The 20864-nt window shown below is 42.2% G+C and overlaps 1 protein-coding gene across 1 annotated transcript in view; it reads right to left on the bottom strand.

Annotated features, from left to right (window-relative positions):
- tmem68 (transmembrane protein 68) overlaps positions 1-20864 on the bottom strand; it is a 42105-nt gene that overhangs the window by 17726 nt on the left and 3515 nt on the right. Inside the window, exon 4 of the mRNA XM_034216573.1 lies at positions 2589-2688. Within this exon, the coding sequence (XP_034072464.1) occupies positions 2589-2688 (100 nt within the window). The remainder of the gene's footprint in view (positions 1-2588; positions 2689-20864) is intronic.

Raw genomic sequence — 20864 nt, 5'->3', positions numbered from 1 at the left:
GCTGCGAGAGAGAGAGAGAGAGATAAGCAGCGCTGTCTGCTTAGTTGCAATACTGTAGCTCAGGGGTCGGCAACCCCTGGTAACCAGTGGCACACTAGGAATAAGTGGAATAAGTGTGCAAAATATTTAAATTGTATTTTCGGATCCTGAAGGAGACCGCCGCCAGAACGCGTCTCCCCGTTACCTGCAGAAGGAAGCCATGCACGCAGCGCAGCCCCGTTGTCTTTAACTCCAGGTGACTTTCTGCCGCTTTCCTCCGTGGAGCTGATCGTTTCACCACGGAGGAAAGCACTTCACTAATTGCAGTACCCATGAGGAGCTGTACAAATGCCGCAGTTTTTGCGTGGCTGTGTCTTTAGTTGAAAGCCCAGTGGCGATCTGCTCATCTCTCATCGAAATAATATGCTACAAAGGGGCAGACTGGCCATCTGTGTGTTGAACTTTCCTGTTGGCTCCCAGACCGTAGTCGAGGAGGGCAGAAACAATAAGCTTCAGGTTCAATAACGCACTTTAGCTTAAATGACTGGAGAGAGGCGAGCTCTTCTTGGGAGGCCGTTGCATTTATTTAGCTGTTCTTCTGTTTCACAAAATACATCACAGACCTCTGTTTTTCTGCTTCCTCGTTTCACTTCCAGAAACATACACACGTTCCCTCACTGTCGCTCTACCATCCACAAACACAAGCCACACCCCTCTCTCTCTCTTTTAAAGGGACAGCGATCTCATCTCACTCTGCATGACCATCATAACATGTGTGCTCTGGAGAATCACAGAACGGACGATCGTCCTTATTATTATGCCGTTTAAACCAATTATTTAAATGTCTTTGTTTAATTCGGCATCATGTAAGTTGCGCTGACAGGTCCACACACTGCTTCCCCGGAGCGAGGCTCCCCCGCCCTCCTGCTGATAGTTGACGAGAGTCAAGCTGATAATTCTCTGAGCTGATAATTCTTGATTGTTGGCACGCTGATAACATTTTTTTTTTTTTTAAATGGCACTTCATATCAAAAAGGTTGCCGACCCCTGCTGTAGCTTATGCAACTTAGGCCTATACATTGTTTATGTAACTTATGTGCCAGTGTGTCCATGGTTTTGAGTCTGTGTGTGTGTGTTGAGCGCAGCATCGTCTGCTTTTTGCAGTACAGTAAGTAAAGTAGGACTAAGCATACCGGTAGTTTCTGTGGACCTGTCTGCCCGTTTTGTGAGTGCACTGCGCGCGTGCGCACTTGTGTGGCATTGTTTGGGATGACCTAATTCAAATAGCGTCCCCCCAGTAAAAAAATCCCCACTACACCACTGAATATACCTTACATTCAGAAGGTCACAATACCAGAAATGTAGTGTCGGGTGCTTCATTAGTAGTACATCTATAGCCACGTTCACACCGGAGTACTTTTCGCGTTTACTTCCGTTAGTACCCCTTATGTCTCGTTCACACCAAAAAGAGTACTGAGTGCCGGGAACTTTTACCCCCATTTTTAGTGCCTGCTGAGAGATGGTAGTTTCCTGGGGGAAAAAAGTGCCCCAGTTCTGATTGGCTGGGCGAATTGCAAACCACGCCCCGTAAAACTCTGAAATGTTTTGTAGAGCCGCTATTTTATTATCCTCGTATTAGCATTATTAGCATTAGCATTCGCCCAGCGCACAAACGCAGAGAGACTAACTTATGGCAACACAAAATAAAACATGGGAGCGGTGGAGATGAGGAGGTGTCGGCGTTCTGGCGATTTACTCTGAATGCTTCAGTAGAAGCTGCTGGGAGGTGTACTTCACGGTGTATACTGCCACCCGAAGTCCCCCAACTCCGGGGACTTCGGGTGGCAGTATACACCGTGAAGTGGTTTGCGGCCTGCCAGTAAACCCAAAGCAAAAGAAGACGAAGTGACGTCAGTGGCTCATTTGCGTAATCATCCCTCAGGGAACTTATTCCGGTGTGAACCATGGTGTGAACGCGATCTGTACTAAGTGCCCTGGGGGTAATAAGTGCCGGGGCACTAAGTACGGCAAAGTACTTGGTCTGAACGCGGCTAATGGGTACATGAGTGAGGACCTTTATGTTCACACCATTTTCTTGACATCTATCTTTATTTATGTGTTATACTGAGCCAATAGGCGCGTTCACACCGGAGTACTTTTCCCCGTACTTTTCCCATTTAGTTCCGTTAGTGCCTGGAATTTTGCGTTTGCTCACCAAAAAGAGTACTTAGTTCCGAGAACTTTTACCCCCATTTTTAGTGCCTGCTAGAGAGATTGTACTATCCTGGGGAGAAAAAAGTACCAATTTCGATTGGCTGGGCGAATTGCAAACCACATGCTGCTGGGAGTCCCAGCAGCTTCTACTGAAGCCAGTCCCCAACCCCAGGGACTTCCGGCCGGGGACTTCGGGTGGCAGTATACGCTGTGAAGTTGTTTGCGGCCTGCCAGTAAACCCAAAGCAGAAGAAGTGACGTCAGTGGCTTCATTTGCGTAATCTTCCTTCAGGGAACTTATTCCGATGTGAACGCGATCTGTACTTAGTTCTGTACTTAGTGCCGGCACTAAGTACGGCAAAGTACTTGGTGTGAAAGCGGCTAATGGGGTCTTACCGTGCCATATGGATCCATGTCCGTCCCACAGAGTAGCCAGGGTCTTCCTGGCTCCATCCCACAGGTTGTTGCAGTAAGCTTCCCTCAGCTGATTCTTTCTCTAAAAAAAATTAAAATGATACATTTCAGGCTGACTCATCGACTAATAGGACAATAAATCAGCAACAGATTTGAACAGTCCTTCAGTAGATTGGTTGCTCAGCTGCACGCTCTAATCAGCATTCAGCTGGCCACTTTACATTTCTTGTAACATTTTGGTGGCTTTCCTTTTCAGTTCTCACAAACTTGTCTTTCTGCTCATATAAAAAAATGGTCTGTCTAATTATATGAAAATATAAATTGTGGGTAATAGTTGAGTATCATGGCAATTATTATCATGGTAGCAATTTTACTATTACCAAAGAATACGACATAAAAAAATAGAACCAACACCGTTATCAGGGGCATTTAACAGTTTGGATATCAGTTTTTAAATGTATAGTTGGTTTGCTTCCATTGAATAAACATCCCCTGCAGTCCCAAACCATTGTTCTTGTTAAAGCTCTTTTTGCTTGCCTTCAAAAGATTTATTTTCATATTTGTTTGTATGCATAGCTTCTTATATGCTTCTACTAAGGCCCGTCCACAGGGAGACGAAAATGAAAACGAACCGAAGTCGTATTCAAAAAAGTCTTCCATCCACACGGAATCGGCTCAAGAAACGTGTCCATCCACACGAGACCGCTCGACCCGCTGGTGGCGCTGTAGTACATATGCCGGGCATGTAAGTGGTGCTGTGCTTCCGCCACAAAATACGAGAAGGGTGCAGCCGCAGCCGGTGGAGGTTGAACCTGTAGGAATTTGTAGGAAGTTGTACTTCCAAATATGGTCAGAAGAGAGGGCGCCCAACACGTGAGACGCAAGGATATTTAATCAGACATGGAGATTTACAGACAACAGACAATATGGCGCACCAAGTACAGGTAATTAACGTCTTGTGGATTTAGATATAATTACATACTATTTAGGTTCTCGGTTGTTTGTCGTTTTGGCTGTTTAGCGCAGTATAATTGTGTTTATTTTGCTAATTTGTATTTTAAATATTCAATTTAAAGAAATGGAATACATAAATAATATATATATGTATGCTAACTGAGCGAGCATGTCCAGTTAGCATACATGCTAACTGGATGAGGTCTGCCCTATCTGCACCATGGTGATGCTGCTGTCATCGCTCGACTCTCCTCCGGTGGTACCCTCGGCTCCCTCCGCTGCCACACTGCCCAGCACACTGGAGATCACTATCCCGTCGGGGGTTGCCAGTCTCTGGCACTGCTATTTTGGGGGTCGCGGGCTGAAAAGTCTCATCATACTTAATCCTAGACAGTAGCACATGGTATATATTGTACGACTTTCTAATTTTTGAATGTTGATATGTATTCGCTCATAGCCTACTGTGCCTTTCACGCAGACAATAAAAGTGCATTTTGAAATGACAAATAGGTTTATGTTTCAAGTTTATTTGCATTAAAAACGTGTCTTTAAACCCTTCTGTTCAAAGTTGATATTTTGTTTCTTAAACTGTTAAGCACTGAGCCTGTTTTTCAGGTCTCAGGCTCGAAAATGACATTTCCAGAACAAATTACCATAACTACACTTCTAAAAGGGGAAAATTAATAATCTTTTTTCTCAAAGTAATGATAAACCTGTGAGTTGGATGTAGAAAAGTCAGAATCAATATAGATGTTTTTTATTTAAAGAAAAATTCAGATTGAACATAGTAAAAAACTGTAAATTATAGTGTCCGTCCAAAAATTATTTTTTACTTAGTGAAAACTACCCTTGGATGATGGTAAGGTAGACTAAAAGCTTTAGGAATCCAAAGTACAACATATAATAAGTACCCTGTATCAAGATTGATGCAAAACAAGTGACATTTGACCTTTTTAGAGAGGTTTAGAAAAAAAGAATTTCATCTCTGAGGTGATTTGTGTGGAAATGGCCGTTTTTACCGTTTCTCTTGAACCCATTGGTCGATTTTGGTGATTGACATCTCTTTTTGACTGTTAGAGCCAATAAAATCGAAGGGGAATTTCCACACACACACACCATACCATTGAGAAATGAGAGCTATGCGCACACATGTTTACATGAGCGCGAACCTATCTCTAGCTCTGACATCTGGAAACGGAAAAGCAGGTTTATTGCTTATGGATTATCAGAAATCATTTCAAAGGGACACAGACACATTGGATTAACCCAGGCATCCTCAAAGTCCGGACTCCGGTCCGGATTCGGACCGAACCATAACTGTCTCTGTACTCTGAGCAAATTATACTTTTCATATGTATTATCTGTATTATCTGTGTTATCTGCGAGACATCGCCACAACGCAACGAGTCAAAATGATCCGCTATGTCCATAGACTGAAAACAGCGCTCTGCATGTCCTGTTTCACAGTCTGTGTGTGTCTGTCAACGCATTGGTCCAATCACATTCAGCATCCCGTCAGCGTTTTTTCCCCCAAAACAATCTGCGAATCAGAGGCACAGTAGGGCGGGTCTTCGCGGAATGCGGGTGGGAAAAATGTGTGTCTCGTCTCTTTCAACCTGTCTGAGTCAGAGTAAAAAATAATTATTCAGAGCGAGAGTTAACAGCTCATCTAGTTCCATCTGTACTGTAGCTAGTAGCCTAGTTTCACCTACCGGGGTGGCAACTGACACCCTAAAAATAGGCCTTGCCACCCCAGCTGCCACCCCAGTTGGCAGCTTTGTTTTGAAAGAAAAGTTGTGGCTCATCGGACATTTATGAGAGAAAGTCTCTAATGTCCGAGTGCAAATGAATGCAGCACACGATGCATGTCATGTAACCCCTCCCCCGGTCCTGGTGCAAGCGTGCAGGGGCGCCGTAAGGGGGTGAAAGGTTAGGACGATTCTAAGGGCCCGTGACAAGCAGGGGGCCCCAAAATGTTTAGAACATTAAGAAAAAAAATGTAAGTACCCTTTCATCAATAATTAACATTAATATAACGTTATATTGCGTAGTAGGCTACTCACTAAACTTACGATTCATTTAACTTATTTTCTTCCAAAAGTTAATTATCCAAAGCCTCTGTACACCCCCTCTATTTACATATAATGGTTTGGTCCTGCGACTCCTGCCTCCAAACGCGGAAACGTCACTTTCTAGCAGAGTGAAAGCATGTGAGGAGGGATGCTAGTAGCCTACATACGTGTGTTGTAACATGTCTCAACGACTCACAAAGTCAGGCTCTAAGAAAAGAACAGAAAGGAGAGAAAGACAGGAGAGAGGGACTAAAGGGCGACAGTAGGGCTGTGCAATTAATCGTATTTTAATCGCGATTACGATTATGGCTTGCGACGATTAGGAAAACAGCATAATTGACAAAATACGATTATTTTGCTGGGTGCGCTTTCGCCTCTCCCTAAAAGCCCACTCGGCCACGTGGGAGTGACATGTGTTGTGAGTGTTCAGCGCAAGCGAAGATGTCAGAACAAGAGCAGCAACTAGTTAAAAAGAAGGGTCGCGGGGAGATTCCCAGTCGATCGCGAGATGTGTCTAAAAATAGAACAACAATATTCTGTTTTATCGTTAATGTCCTGTAACATAATGTTCCCGTGCCAGAATAATGCACTTGAACGCATCAAAGCTTTGTGATTGGCCGGCCTCACCCCATGTGTCCGGGCGTGGCTGGTGAGCAGTGCACTAGTTCGCTGACGTTGTCCGTGTCAACAGCATGGATGGTCAACAGGAGTGACACACACAAGACCGCAATTATGGCAGAAGCAAAAAAGCCCAAAATATATAATTTTCACTCCAAGTGGGAGGATCATTATTTTTGTATCTATTCCAATTCAAAGTCCATCTGTCTCATCTGCAATGCGAGCGTGGCTTTATCGAATAAGGGTAATTTAGGAGCGGCATTTCAAAACAGTGCACAAACGCTACGAGACGGAATTCCCTCCTAATTCTGCCCTACGCTCCAAAAGGGGAGGGGCCTGAGAGCACAGCTAAATGCACAGCAGTCCATTTTCACCAGGCCCAACAACAAGAGCAAGGCTGCTACCATAGCATCTTATCGAGTCAGTCACGTTCTTGCGAAACACATGAAGTCTTTCAAAGACGGCAAAGTTATGAAATAAGCTTTCCTGGAGGCTGCGACGCGCTTTTGTGGGACAGTAAAAATAACAGCAGTATTTCAACAGGTTTTTGATATAATAAAAACTCAATTTAGATACCGTTATTAATCTGCTGTAAGTTTTAGTTTGTTTGAATTTATTCATGATAATTATTGTACAAAATGGTATAAGAATGCAAACATTAAGATCTGTTCTGTTTAAATTGATTATAGTCTATCAGTTCAGAAACTAGTGTTGCTTGCATCCTATTTTAAAGGCATTTATTTTTATACTCTAATAAAATGCAACAAAAAATGGGTTTGATTCTATTAATGTTGTCTTTTTTATTGCACTGTTGCTGCAGCAGATTACTGTGTAGCTTCAGATCTGAGTTGTCTTATTAGTAAGCCTAATTTATACTTTTGTAGCAACACTATTTTTATATAATGGCAAAGAAAGGGTTCTTCAGAGTCTTTTCTTTTTTTCCTGTGTCATATGTGGCAGCACTGCCACAAGTTCCTCTTCAGAGAGGGTCTTCAGTACAGGTGGCAATATTGTCACCTGCCTGCGCTCATCTCTGAAACCAGACCATGTAAACAGGCTGGTATGTCTTGCAAAAAAATCTTTAAGAGATGACATGAGCAGCCCTACCAGCATTTGCCATGGTGACCTAAACATTTTTATTTGGTCTTAAATTGTAGTTCAACATTTATTTCCTGTTACTTCTGGACCATGACGGTTGGCCAGCCTTCAACGTTTAACTGAGTGGAATATGTTGAATATGTTTTACCAAAATGTTGGCTATATGTTAAGGAGTTTTCAGTAGGTTGTGACAGTGCACTGCAACATATTTGATTTCATTTATTTTGGTCTAATTTATTTTTATTTATCATATTAATATATGTTTAGTATGGTTTTGGAAGTGCGCTCCAACACATTTATTGATCTTGTTTATTGGTAAAATATTATTTGTTTTAAAGTTCAATAAATGGTCAATGAATAATCGTCAAAATAATCGTGATATCAATTATTGACCAAATAATCGTGATTATGATTTTTGCCATAATCGCACAGCCCTAGGCGACAGTATGTAACCCAGTTTTTCACAAGAAAAGGTGGGTGTGTTCCATGAGTGGTGGAAATTAGTCTGTTAGCTAAGCGTAGTCCATTGTAAATTGTAATGTTTTTTTTTTACTAAGCTGACATTAAGTAGGCTACTGTTAATATCTTCACAGAAAATTCAGAAGTTTTTCATTTCACTGCTCTTTTAACTGACATTAAATGCAGGTACATGTTTAGCAGCTATTCATACTAAATCAGTTGTCCCTCCCCCTGGTGCCAGGACCAACAGATCCATCTTCAGGCTCATAAGCCCTGTCCCCCCATAATGCTGAACCTGAACCAGCTTTTCTCCTAACTGAAGGAGGTGAGCAACATTGTGTTGAATGACATGCCACTTAACATATCTGAAGGGAGACTGGAATACAACACATATATATATATATATATTAGGGCCGGGACTCGATTAAAAAAATTAATCTAATTAATTAGAGGCTTTGTAATTAATTAATCGAAATTAATCGCATTTTTAATCACATATAAATATTTGACCTAAGAACAGTGAGAAGCAATTTTTTTCATATGGATTTTAGTATACCATTAGGCGCATTCACACCGCAGTACTTTTCCCACAAAGGTTCATGATAATTTAGTTCATGAGAACTCTTTGAACCTGGGGGTGGATTAGGCAAATGAAGCCTGCTGACGTCACTTCTTCTTCTTCTGCTTTGGGTTTACTGGCAGGCCGCAAACCACTTCACGGCGTATACTGCCGCCCAAAGTGCCCGGCCGGAAGTCCCCGGAGTTGGGGACTGGCTTCAGTAGAAGCTGCTGGGAGTCCCAGCAGCTTCTACTGAAGCCTTCCGAGTAAATCGCCAGAACGCCGACACCTCCTCATCTCCACCGCTCCCATGTTTTATGTTGTGTTGCCATAAGTTAGTCTCTCTGCGTTTCTGCGCTGGGCTAATGCTAATAATGCTAATGCGAGGATAATAAAATGGCTGCTTCACAAAACTTTTTGGGAGTTTTACGGGGCGTGGTTTGCAATCCGCCCAGCCAATCAGACATATAGCTCTTTTCTCACAAGAGAGCCGTACGAAAGTCCCTGCTCTCTAGCAGCTCTCTGCTCTCTAGCAGGGACTTTCGTGGGGGTAAAAAGGTTCTCATGAACTAATTTTAGTACCGGCTCTTTTTGGTGTGAACGCGATAAAAGAGGCTAACGTCCACGCTAGCTTCCACGCTAGCTGCTATATGTTTTGCATTGAGGTGATACTTGAGGCTTGATGTGCTGCGGTGATATGCGAATTCCTTTTTGCATAATTTGCACACAACCGTGCTCTTATCGACGCTTCCATCCGTCCGTTTTTTAAAACAACATTTCCCACTGTTGTTCACTGTGGTTTGTTGTTGTCTGAAGTCATGAACGTTAGTTGGTGCTCCAGTATAATCGGTACGCCTGAAACTCATCCAGTGAGAAACGTTCCGCGGTGCAAAAATAAGTGCGATTCAAATGCGTTAATTTTTTTAACGCGTTAATTTTTGTGTAATTAATTCATCTTAATTAACGCGTTAAAGTCCCGGCCCTAATATATATATATATCAAAACAAAAAGCTAACATCTCATTTCAATTATACATTTCAAACACAGTATTTTCCCACATAGCCAATAATCTATATAAAACAAAAAACTGCTTTTAGTCTATTTAGGATGTTTGAAGCGTTGAGTGATCAGTCTGTATTAGGTAAATAAAATGTTAATCACCGACATTTTGGTTATGATATTAATACTAATATTATTATATTAAAGAATATATTATCATATGTGTCATGTACATGTCATGTAGTTGTCTGCGATCTGCCGAGGCCTATTCCCACCTGTCGAGTATGGCTGTACTGAGGTGTTTTTCCTCCGGAGACGTCGCAAAGAGACGGAGCGGCTCCACCTGTTGCTGCATGCGATCTGCGGTTTACGGAGGCCTGCTCGTCGCAAAGAGACGGAGCGGCTCCACCTGTTGCTGCCTGCGATCTGCGATCTACGGAGGCCTGCTCCCACCTGTAGAATACGGCTGTACTGGAGAGGTTTTTACCCCGGAGTCGTTGCGGAGAGACGGAGTGGATCCACGCTTCAGGCTTGGCCTGCTTCCACCGGGCGTGTGCTGCTGTACGGAGGAGGATTTTACCACCGCTGGGGCCTGCTTTCCATCTGTCCTGGTTCTGCTGTTGCAGAGGCCTGCTTTCACCCCGGGGATACCACGGAGGGACCGGAGCACTTCCACGCTGCTGTTTTCGCCTGTCCTTTGCTGCTGTGCTGATTTTGCTCCAGGAACATCGCGGATACTGTGTGCTGGTCTGGGAAAATGGCCCATATCGGGATTCTGCTGTGCCTGTTAAATGTTTTGGACTATGAGAAGATCTCTAGTCATTCTGAGAAGTCTACTGGATTCAGGTCTGTTCTGCCACCCGCAGTGGGTATCCCCTGCAAAGGTTCGGATGTGTTGCTCAAACAATTACCGGTTGCCTTGTCACAGTCAATCTGCTCGACAAAATATGTTTGTCTTTTTTGTTTTCCTGCGATGATGGTTCTTCAGGACTGCTTCTTAAGCTCTAATCACACTCTCACAGACTTTTCCGGTGTTTCTAAATTAGATGACAATGTATGCGTGTCGTTTAAGAGGAAAAGATGCCTGGTTTTGTTGTTGTTATTACTGTCAGGAAATGTACAACCTAACCCTGGTCCGCCCAGTAGTAGTAGTCAGATCGCTACTCCTGCTGATTTTAAAGCTAGGTCTGGGTTGGGTTTCATCCACTTGAATGTGCGCAGTCTGTTAGGTAAACTAGATTTTGTCCATATCTGGGCGAGCTCGACTGACGCTGACGTCAATGTTTTATCAGAAACATGGCTAAACAAATCTATTTTGGCCTCTGACATTGCCTTAAATGGTTTTAATGTGTATCGTACCGACCGGCCTAATACAGGTGGTGGCGTTGCCATTTATGTTAAGAATAAATTCAGTGTAACCACATTAGTTTCCAAATCGATCAGTAAGCAATTTGAATTTTTAGCCATAAATATAGAAGTGGCAAAGGGTCAACAGGTCATGGTGGTGGGCTGTTACAGACCCCCCTCAGCTGTCAAAGACTCCTTGTCTTCGCTAGCAAATCTTTTATCACAACTAGACTACAAGGAATTAGTGCTACTTGGAGATTTTAACTGGGACTGGTTAACTGCAGTGTCAGAGGATTTTAAAAACCTTTGTATCTCTTTAAATGTTACTCAGATTGTGGACAGTCCTACTCGCCCTAATAATTCCCCTAATAAATCCTCCCTAATTGATCTCATTTTAACTAATGTTCCCCATAAATATTCATCTGTGGGAGTATTTGCAAATGATCTGAGTGATCACTGTGTTGTAGCCACAATTAGGGACACTAAGGTCCAAAAGGTTAAACCTCGCATTATCATTAAGAGAGACAAAAAACATTTTGTGGAGCAGGGTTTTGTGCATGATCTGTTTGATTTTGATTGGGGTAAAATCCATCTGTGTGCTGATGTAGAAACCGCATGGTCTTATTTGTATCTTGGTTTTATGGAGATCATTGATAGACATGCACCCCTGCGTAAATTTAGAGCAAAGGGACGAGACAATCCTTGGTTTTCTGCTAATCTGTCCAGTCTCCTTCATGAGAGAAACAAGGCCTGGGCAAAGGCTAGGAAATCAGGCTCAGAGGTAGAATGGCTGCGTTTTAGGCAGCTAAGAAATAGCTTCACATCGCAAATCAAAAGTGCTAAATCAAAGTACTATCTGTCAGTAACCACAAAAAATCTGAATAATCCTGGAACATTTTGGAAAGCCATTAAATCGTTATCCACCGGCGATATCCGTAATGAGCTACCTCCGTGCCTTACCACAGCATCTGGCACTATATCGGACAGGGCTACTATGCTAAATTGCTTTAATGAGCATTTTGTGTCCTGTGGTTCTCTATTTGATTCTGTCACTAACTCTGCTTCTGTGAACACCACAGTATGTGACTCTGAAAAACGTGTGTTGGAAAACCCTTTTAGTTTTACTCCTTTTACTGTTGATGTTGTTCGTGAAGCTTTAACCAAGTTAGATCCTAAGAAACCGGCCGGCCCGGACAACGTAGAACATTTCTTGTTAAAGATAGCTGCAGATTTTATTGCTCCACCTCTCACTACTCTTTTTAACCTCTCCCTCAGCACTAACACAATTCCAAAATTGTGGAAGTCAGCGTATGTCCTGCCTTTGCTAAAAGGAGGGGAGGCCACCTTATTAAATAACTAAAGGCCAATCTCTAAGTTGTCAGTTCTGGCTAAGGTTCTTGAACGCTTAGTGAGTGAACAGGTAAAGGTGTTTTTATGTACAAATGACATCCTGTCTAAACATCAGTCAGGCTTCAGAAAGCAACACAGCACCATCACTGCCACAATGAAAGTGGTGAATGATGTGGCGAGTATTTTAGATAATAAGCAGAGTTGTGCAGCTCTATTTATTGACCTTTCAAAAGCGTTTGACACCGTCGATCATCGCATTTTAAAGAAGAGGCTAGCCAGTATAGGCATGTCCAGCCATGCAGTGGGGTGGTTTGTAAACTACCTCTCTGAAAGGTCCCAATGTGTTCATTTTGATGGGCTGTCTTCTGAGTGGTTGAACATTACTAATGGTGTTCCTCAAGGTTCTGTTTTAGGTCCACTTTTATTCTTCATATATATCAACAGTTTAGGTGAAAATGTGGATGAAGCTACTTTACATTTGTATGTGGATGATACCGTGATGTACTGTGCAGGTCCCTCCATTAAGGAGGCTGGTGTTAAATTACAGGCTGTTTTTAACATTATTCAGACTCAGCTCTCTGAACTAAAGCTTCTTTTAAATGTTGAGAAAACCAAGGTAATGCTCTTTTCTAAAGCTAAAAAGACACCAGAGCCTGTTTTAGATATTGTAACCACGCAAGGAATACAACTTGAAGTGGTTACCTGTTACAAATACCTTGGTATCTGGCTTGATGATTGTCTCACTTTTAAACGTCATGTCAATAACCTGCTTAAAAAGCTGAGGGTTAGGCCAGGAATAAGTCCTGTTTCTCGCTTGAGGCCAGGAAAAGGCTAGTCACTGTGACCTTTTGACCTGTGCTGGACTATGGTGATTTGATGTATATGAATGCACCTGCCAATTGCCTGGTCAAGTTAGATGCTGCGTATCACAGCGCACTGAGATTTGTGACAAACTGTAAAGCATTAACCCATCACTGTACCCTGTATGCAAGGGCTGGTTTGCTTTCACTAACTGTACGGAGGCTCAGTCACTGGTACCTTTTTATATACAAAGCCATGTTAGGGAAACTTCCATCTTATATCTGCTCCCTGATCTCACGGAGAATTGTAAGTGGCTACTGCCTGAGATCGAATGCTGTGGTTTTATTAAATGTGCCAACTGCTAGGACTGTCCTAGGGAAGACAGCTTTTAGATGCGCAGCTCCTCTGTCTTGGAATAGTCTGCAAATTAAATGGAAACTGAACAATCTGGTGCCACTAAATGTATTTAAAGCTCGATTGGATGCTAGTCAATCGGAAGCTGTTGGTACCTGTTTATGTGGATAATTATGTAAATGATGCTGTATGATGTCCTTTTGTTGTTCTATTTGTATGTTTCATGTGGAACTACTTGAGCAGGTCTCCCTTGAAAAAGAGATCAATTATCTCAATGGGATTTATCTGTATAAATAAAGGTTTGAAATGAAATGTACACTGGGCCCTCTTCAGTTTTGTCAGGAAGGTGTGTGGAAGTGGAGGGAGAGGTGAAGGACAGTGACAGTGCCAGTGGCAGTACCAGTGTAGATGATGAGGATGAAGGCTCCAGTGAAGACAAGAGAAGGTGCACAGAAAGGGACAGACAAAGTGAGGAAAAGGACAGACAAAGTGAGGAAGCTGTAAATGACAAGTTATGCAACACAGATTCTGAGGAAGAAAATCTTCTGTCAAATGACCCAGCTTTGTGGCCAGCAAATATGACTAATATGGACAGGGAGTCTATAGTTAGAAAATTGGCCACAACAAGAGATGAAGACCAACACATGCTACAGGATTCTGAAGGAAAGGCATTCCCAGAATACTTGCAGTATACTAAGGCAGCAAATGGAAGAGAAAAGGTGAAGAGAGACTGGGTGATTCACAGCAAAAGCACTAATGCACTATATTGCATCCCATGTGTGCTTTTCTCCCATGAACAAAAAAGACCTTCCCTTAGTGTACTGAACAGTCAACATGGATATAAAATGTCTGATGTGAAGTGGCGTCGTATGTATGATAAGTTCCTGGCCCATGAGAAGAATAAGGCACACAGAGACTGCTACTTAAAGTGGAAGAATTTGCATCAATCTGTAATGGAAATTAGCGGCATTGACTTTCAGTTGCAGAAGCAGATACAAATAGAAACTGAGAAAAATAGAGCTCTCTTGAAGATAATCCTGGATGTAACACTGCACTTGGCATCAAGGAATTTACCTTTCAGGGGTAAAACCAAAGATCTGAATGACATTCACAATGGCAATTTCCTAGGCCCACTAGAGCTATTAGCTCATTACGACCCACTGTTGAATGAACACTTACAAAAAGTTAAGGACAAAAAGAAAGGAACCAGGCTGACACATTATTTGAGCTCTGACATTCAAAATGAATTCATTGAATTATGTGGCAGAATAATTTTGAAAACAATTCTAAAGGAAAGGGAGGATTCTATTTATTATTCAGTCATCTGTGATGCTACACCAGACATTTCACATACTGAGCAGAATGTTGTGCTCATAAGATATGTGAATTATTATAACAAAGAAACTGATGACTGGGAGATCACTGAACGGTTCCTTGAATTCAAGGACTTCCACAAAAAGATAGGGAGTGAGATAGCCGAGATGATTGAAAATGTGCTTCAAGACAAAGGGATAGACATTGCAGAGGGCAGGGATATGACAATGGGGAAAACATGTCAGGAAAAGTCAAGGGAGTCCAAACCCAAATACTGAAAAAAAAAAATCTGGCTACATTTTCACCTTGTGCCTCCTTGTAGGTGTGCATGCTGCAGAATCAAGCACAGAAGTGTCAACATTTTTTGGCTGCATCAATCGCCTTTACACACTTGTTAGTGCCAGTCCAGCGCGATGGGCCATCGACAAAGAGAAAACAGGTTGCTCTTTGCAGCGCCTCTCCGATACCCGCTGGAGTTCAAGGATCCACGCTGTTAAACCTGTAGCAAGACACCTACCTGATGTCATAGAGGCCCTTGATAGCATACTCATGACATGCAGTCTCACCAGTGAGGCCAGATCAGATGCTAGTGGGCTGAAGACCTACTTCATGTCATTCAATGCTATTGTCCTCCTCACTGTCTGGCTAAAAGTACTGCAATGCATTGAGGACAGGAATACAATTCTCCAGTCTGGGAAGATCTCACTCGACATAGAGACAGCCAATATCAGAGACTTAAAGGAAGAGATACAGGCTCTTAGAGATGCATGGGAGTCACTCCTGTCTGAGGCAACATTGATTGCTGCTCAAATGGATGTTGCATCTGAATTTAGCATGGAACACTGTCGCAAGAGGAAAAGGAATAGATTCCATGATGAGACCTCTCAAGAGAAGACAGATCAGGACAGTGCAGCAACGGTGTTTTTTACTGCAATGGACAAGATCATATACTTAGACACTAGGTTCCGCACCACTCAATGTATTGTGGAAGAATTTTCTGCTGTTCTGAAAGTTGGGCAGATTGCTGAGGATAAAGTCCCTTCTGTTTGCCAACCACTGATCAGGAAGTATTCAAGAGATCTTACACCTGAGTTTGAAAATGAAGTAAGACACCTGAACACTGTGTATGCTGCCACTTTCCACACTAACTTGTCCCCTCTTGGTCTCCTGAATGCAATTCACAAGATGCAGCTGCAAAGCATTTTTGGAGAAGTGTGCATTGTTTTACGTATATTTTGCACACTGCCTGTGACTGTTGCAGGAGGTGAGAGAGCTTTCAGTAAGCTAAAATTGATAAAAAACTATTTGAGGTCCACTATGTCTCAGGACAGGCTTTGCAGTCTTGCCATGCTGTCCATTGAAAGCCAGTTAGCTAGAAAGCTGGACTTCAAGGACTTAATCAGTGACTTTGCCTGTAAGAAGGCTAGGCGCTGGGCTCTTGGTGAGTAAGGCTGAGCAAGGACTCTGATGCATGTTGAGAAAAAGACTGAGAACAGGTAATAGGCTCTGATTTGGCACCACCATCAGGCCTTTTCATTTCCATTTCCGTTGTGTTCCACTTTAATACCCGCTTATTTTGTAGTTGGTATGTATATTTAATTTTAAAATCTGCTGCTTATGTTATTTTTTGTGTTATAGCATTTTATAAATGATAATATTGGTGGTAATGTTCACTTTATTTTAATTTAAGAGGTCATGTATATTTAAGTTATATTTATTTGGATTTATGCATTCATGTTTAGAATGTTCCATTCATAAATGTTATTATTAAAAAGGCATTTACACCATAAAAGATGACTATTAAGATCTATTGTCAGGAATGTTAGTCTTATATCAAATAGTGAATTCTACTGCAGCAGAATGTTGCCCGTCTGCACAGTGTTATATTTTCACCGCTCAGTAAATATTGTGCGGTTAGTTTTGGACTACAAGATAGATGCAAGCCTGTACATGTAGAGTTATTTAAAGCATAAATGAGTGGGTTGGGTTCTGGAGGTGTGGTTAGCAATTGTGCTTGGTTGGCGTGGCCTGGTGGTGGGGGGGCCCAATTTGATATCTTTTCATGGGGCCCAAAATCCCTGGCGGCGCCCCTGCGAGCGTGGACATATGATTGGCGGCGATTTCATTTGGGGAGTAGGGACGGCGCAAAACGAGAAGCTTTCGGACCCAAGCACTGAAGGAATGAGGTATTTGCGGTCTACAATGACAGAGAAGAGACTGTCAGTGTGGCTGTACTCAGCATTGAATCAAAACGCACTAAAGCTGTTGATCTTAATACGTTTGTGAGGCGTTTTGCTGAACAAAATGGTAATCGCCGCATTCAGCTGTAATAGACATGTCAACTTGATGCTCTGCTCACGGATGAGCATACAAAACTATTAAGATGATGACCTTACATGTGTAAATATTTTTTTCTTTGAGGGGGTCTGCCCCCAAAAAACTGTTTTTAGTCCTGAGAAAGTCAAATAAGACGGTGTGTAAAACTACACTGCCCAGCCAAAAAAAAGTAACCACTTTGATTGAACTAGGCCAGTAGGTAAGGACTTTCCACTGGATAATAACTGCAGTATAAAAGAATGCATGACTGAAGTGATGGAGACCATGTTGAAGGCAAACAAAAAGAGGAAATAACAGGTCAAATCAAGCAAATCCCCTCTCAGATTGCACAGCAACCAGAAGAACATAAATACTGGCTGGTGATTTGATTCATCAGCTTTGTGATGGAATAGAAAATGCACAGTGCATTTCCTTAGCTGTGGGTGAGTCCACTGACACCACTGACAATGCTCAGTTGCTGGTGTTTGTGAGTTTTTATGATGAGGCAAAGGGGGAGTTTGTTGAAGATGTGTTGGGCCTGACGAACCTCAGTGGACACACAAGGGGGCAAGACATTTATAAAGCAATAATGGGAATGCTGAATGAAAGAGGGTGCAGCTGCCTTTATTCATAACTGTGCAGCTCTGACACTGCGACTCTGAGGGGTCAAGCACAGACACAATAACAATGAAAACTGCTGCATTCAGATTATTTTTGTTTTTGCAACCTCGTGTTAAGAATCTTGTTGCAATTGTTTAAAAGTTTGAATGACCGTAATAAACGGACCTTTGTCTTATTGAAACATTTATTTTGGACCTTTAAGATTTGTATTTGAGTACCCCTGGATTAACCTATGGATTAACTTCAGCAGCGTTTTTATCGTTTTAATGCCATTGAAGACCACTTTTGACCAGACAACAACCAAGGTGAGCCATGTTGCCGTTTTTAGCTACCTAGCGCCACATCTTTTGATGTCTGTTCTTGTTAATAGCTTCAGGAATTCTTATCATGGAGTGATGATGTATGTACCGATCAATTCTGTGTCATCTCACGATCAGATCGATGGGTTGGACGTGCAGCTACGATAAGTAATAAGGGTGTTATGAGTGAGTTTCTGTGCAACACTCCGTTAGCTTTTTTTCGCTTGTGGCTAATTCATAGGCTCAGCGCTAGCTTTGTGGGTTTTAAAAAAAAAAGAAAGATCAGTTAGCTGAGTTTCTTCCCGTTACATGGATATAAGACATTCATAGTTTATTGAATATTAAGATGCCCTCAGACGCTGTTTCCTGCAGATGACGCGTTTTTCCTCCCGGTATCGGGGGGGCGGTGTAGAACAGGTTAAAAGATTAAATCTTTAAAAACATGCTGTTTGCCATTTTTAAAGTTTGATGGAAGAAATTAAATATAGCTCACTGACGTGGATCTTTAGGCCTGCAATGCTTTAAAAAAAATTGTTGGTGTTGTTTCAGTTTTGAAGAGTGAATATGGACGTTAAATTCACAAATTAGTATGAATAATCTTAAACAAGAACAGGATCTTGAGCCATGATGTTTTTAAAGTACAGAAACATTCAGAATGCATGACGATTCCTTCAAAGGTTTTGTAATAGACTCCTACTTTAGTACTCTTAATTTATAAAGTAATAATAATAAATGTGAATGATTGAGCTCATTAGTGGCCATGAGTGGCCCTCCTAATTTGGTCTAAAAAAGTCAATGATGATCATTGTGAAGGGGTATCCAGCCCATATCAATAATATTCCAAACTACAGGCTAATAAGAGATTCAGACATTTAAAAATCATGTTTTCATGTTATAGTAGGCCTACCTTACATGAACCTGTTTGAAACCTTAATGATCCCATGATGTGATTATTTATATCTTAAAACCTTTAACAACTATATTTAGATGTTCATAAATATCTACATTTATGTATAAATACATGTGTAGCAGTTAGACAAACATTAATAGATGGTCTCATTATTACCTATTTTATATGTACTAAAAAATAAAGTTTACTAAGCCCCCCTTTTTGTTTTAATTTATTAATTAGACAAAATGATTTGTGCTTAAAGTCATATACTGTTGTGTCTCAAACAGATAGACTAGATTATTAATTAATTTGCCTAATAGTTGCTTAAAATGCTACAATAACATTTGCAATTCGTTTTTAATCTGCCATGTACGGTATCAATGTCTCTCAGCCACCGTAGTGTTGTGTCTTGCTGCGGCTGCAGCTAGACCATATTCATAAATCAGCAACATGTACAGCAATCTAACACCCTCATCAGCACCCCCACCTCCCCTCCTGGCTCCCCCCCTTCACCTCACAGCCCACTTCTCCCCTGTGACCCCCATGCAACTGTCCAACTTCATGACTGGAATTAACTCCACCTGCACACTTGACCCAATGCCCTCCAAATTTGTTAAAGAGAGCCTCCCTGCCATCTCCCAACTCATCGCCACCATCATTAACTCCTCCCTCAGATTTGGATCAGTTCCCCCCTCTCTCAAACTGGCTGCTGTCACACCCATTCTCAAAAGACCTGGACTCACATCACATCACATCACATCACTCACATCATGTCCAACTTCCGGCCCATCTCAAATCTCCCCTTTCTGTCAAAAATACTTGAACGTGTCGTTGCCTCACAACTTAAAGCCCACCTCAGCTCCAATGATCTCTTTGAGCCATTTCAATCCGGTTTCCGATCAAAACACAGCACCGAAACAGCTCTTCTGAAAATCACAAACGACCTCCTCCTCTCCTCTGACTCCGGCAACCTTAACATCCTCATCCTTCTCGACCTCACCGCAGCATTCGACACCATCAACCACACCATCCTGCTGTCCCTCCTCGAATCATCACTCAACATCACCGACACTGCACTCTCCTGGCTGAAATCCTACCTCACCGACAGACATCAGTTTATCAACATCAACAACTGCACCTCCTCCACTGCTCCTCTGTCCCAAGGCGTCCCCCAGGGTTCGGTGCTTGGCCCCCTCCTCTTCATCCTCTACATGCTCCCCCTTGGCAAAATAATTAGTCGCCACAACCTTCAATTTCACTGCTACGCCGATGACATCCAACTTTATATCTCAACAAAAACCATCACCCCCACAACACACTCCACTCTCACCAACTGTCTCTCAGAAATAAAACCATGCATGCAAACAAACTATCTCCAACTGAACAGTGCCAAATCAGACATCATCATCGGCCCCCCATCCCGTATCAAAGACATCCAGAATTTCAACTTCACCATTGACAGCCACACTCTATCCCCCCCCCCTCACATCCACAACCTCGGAGTCATCTTCGACAGTCAGCTCAAATTCAACCACCACATCAATCACATCACCAGGACCGCCTTTTTCCACCTCAAAAACATTGCCCGTCTCCGCCCATCACTCTCCTCCTCTGCTGCTGAAACCCTGATTCATGCATTCATCACTTCACGACTTCACTACTGCAATAGCATCCTCTACGGCAGTGCTTCTCAAAGTGTGGTCCGCGGACCACTGGTGGTCCGTGAGCGCCCCCTAGTGGTCCGTGAGTATATTGGTAACATTTCACATTTGAAATAAATAAATACATATGCACTCTCGCGGGACTATCTCCACAATGGAACGAGCTTAAGTTTCAAAGTTTCTATTGCATGATAAAGCCCAGGGCAACACCTTCGTCACACATGTTGCCACTTGTTTGTACCATTTTCAGGCGATTTATAATCTGTTCTAGAAATATGCTTTAATGTTCAAAAAGGTATTTCTTTTTTTTTCATGATCTGTTTGGTATTTTGAAAAAAAAACTTGACATACATGTTTTATATAGGTATGGCCCTACAATATATTATTCAAATATAGCATGATAGGTCCACTTTAAGTTAAAGGTGGGGTAGGTAAGTTTGAGAAACCGGCTCGAGATACACTTTTTGTTATATTCCATGGAATGCTCTTAACATCTCGATAGCAATGAATATCTGAAGTGCTTTGACAAAAATCCATTAAAAAA

Source organism: Gymnodraco acuticeps, unplaced genomic scaffold (assembly GCF_902827175.1).
Source record: "Gymnodraco acuticeps unplaced genomic scaffold, fGymAcu1.1, whole genome shotgun sequence".
In the NCBI taxonomy this organism is placed as follows: Eukaryota; Metazoa; Chordata; class Actinopteri; order Perciformes; family Bathydraconidae; genus Gymnodraco; species Gymnodraco acuticeps.
The sequence above is the reverse complement of the archived record's forward strand: the minus strand, read 5'-3'. Positions and strand labels throughout refer to the sequence as shown.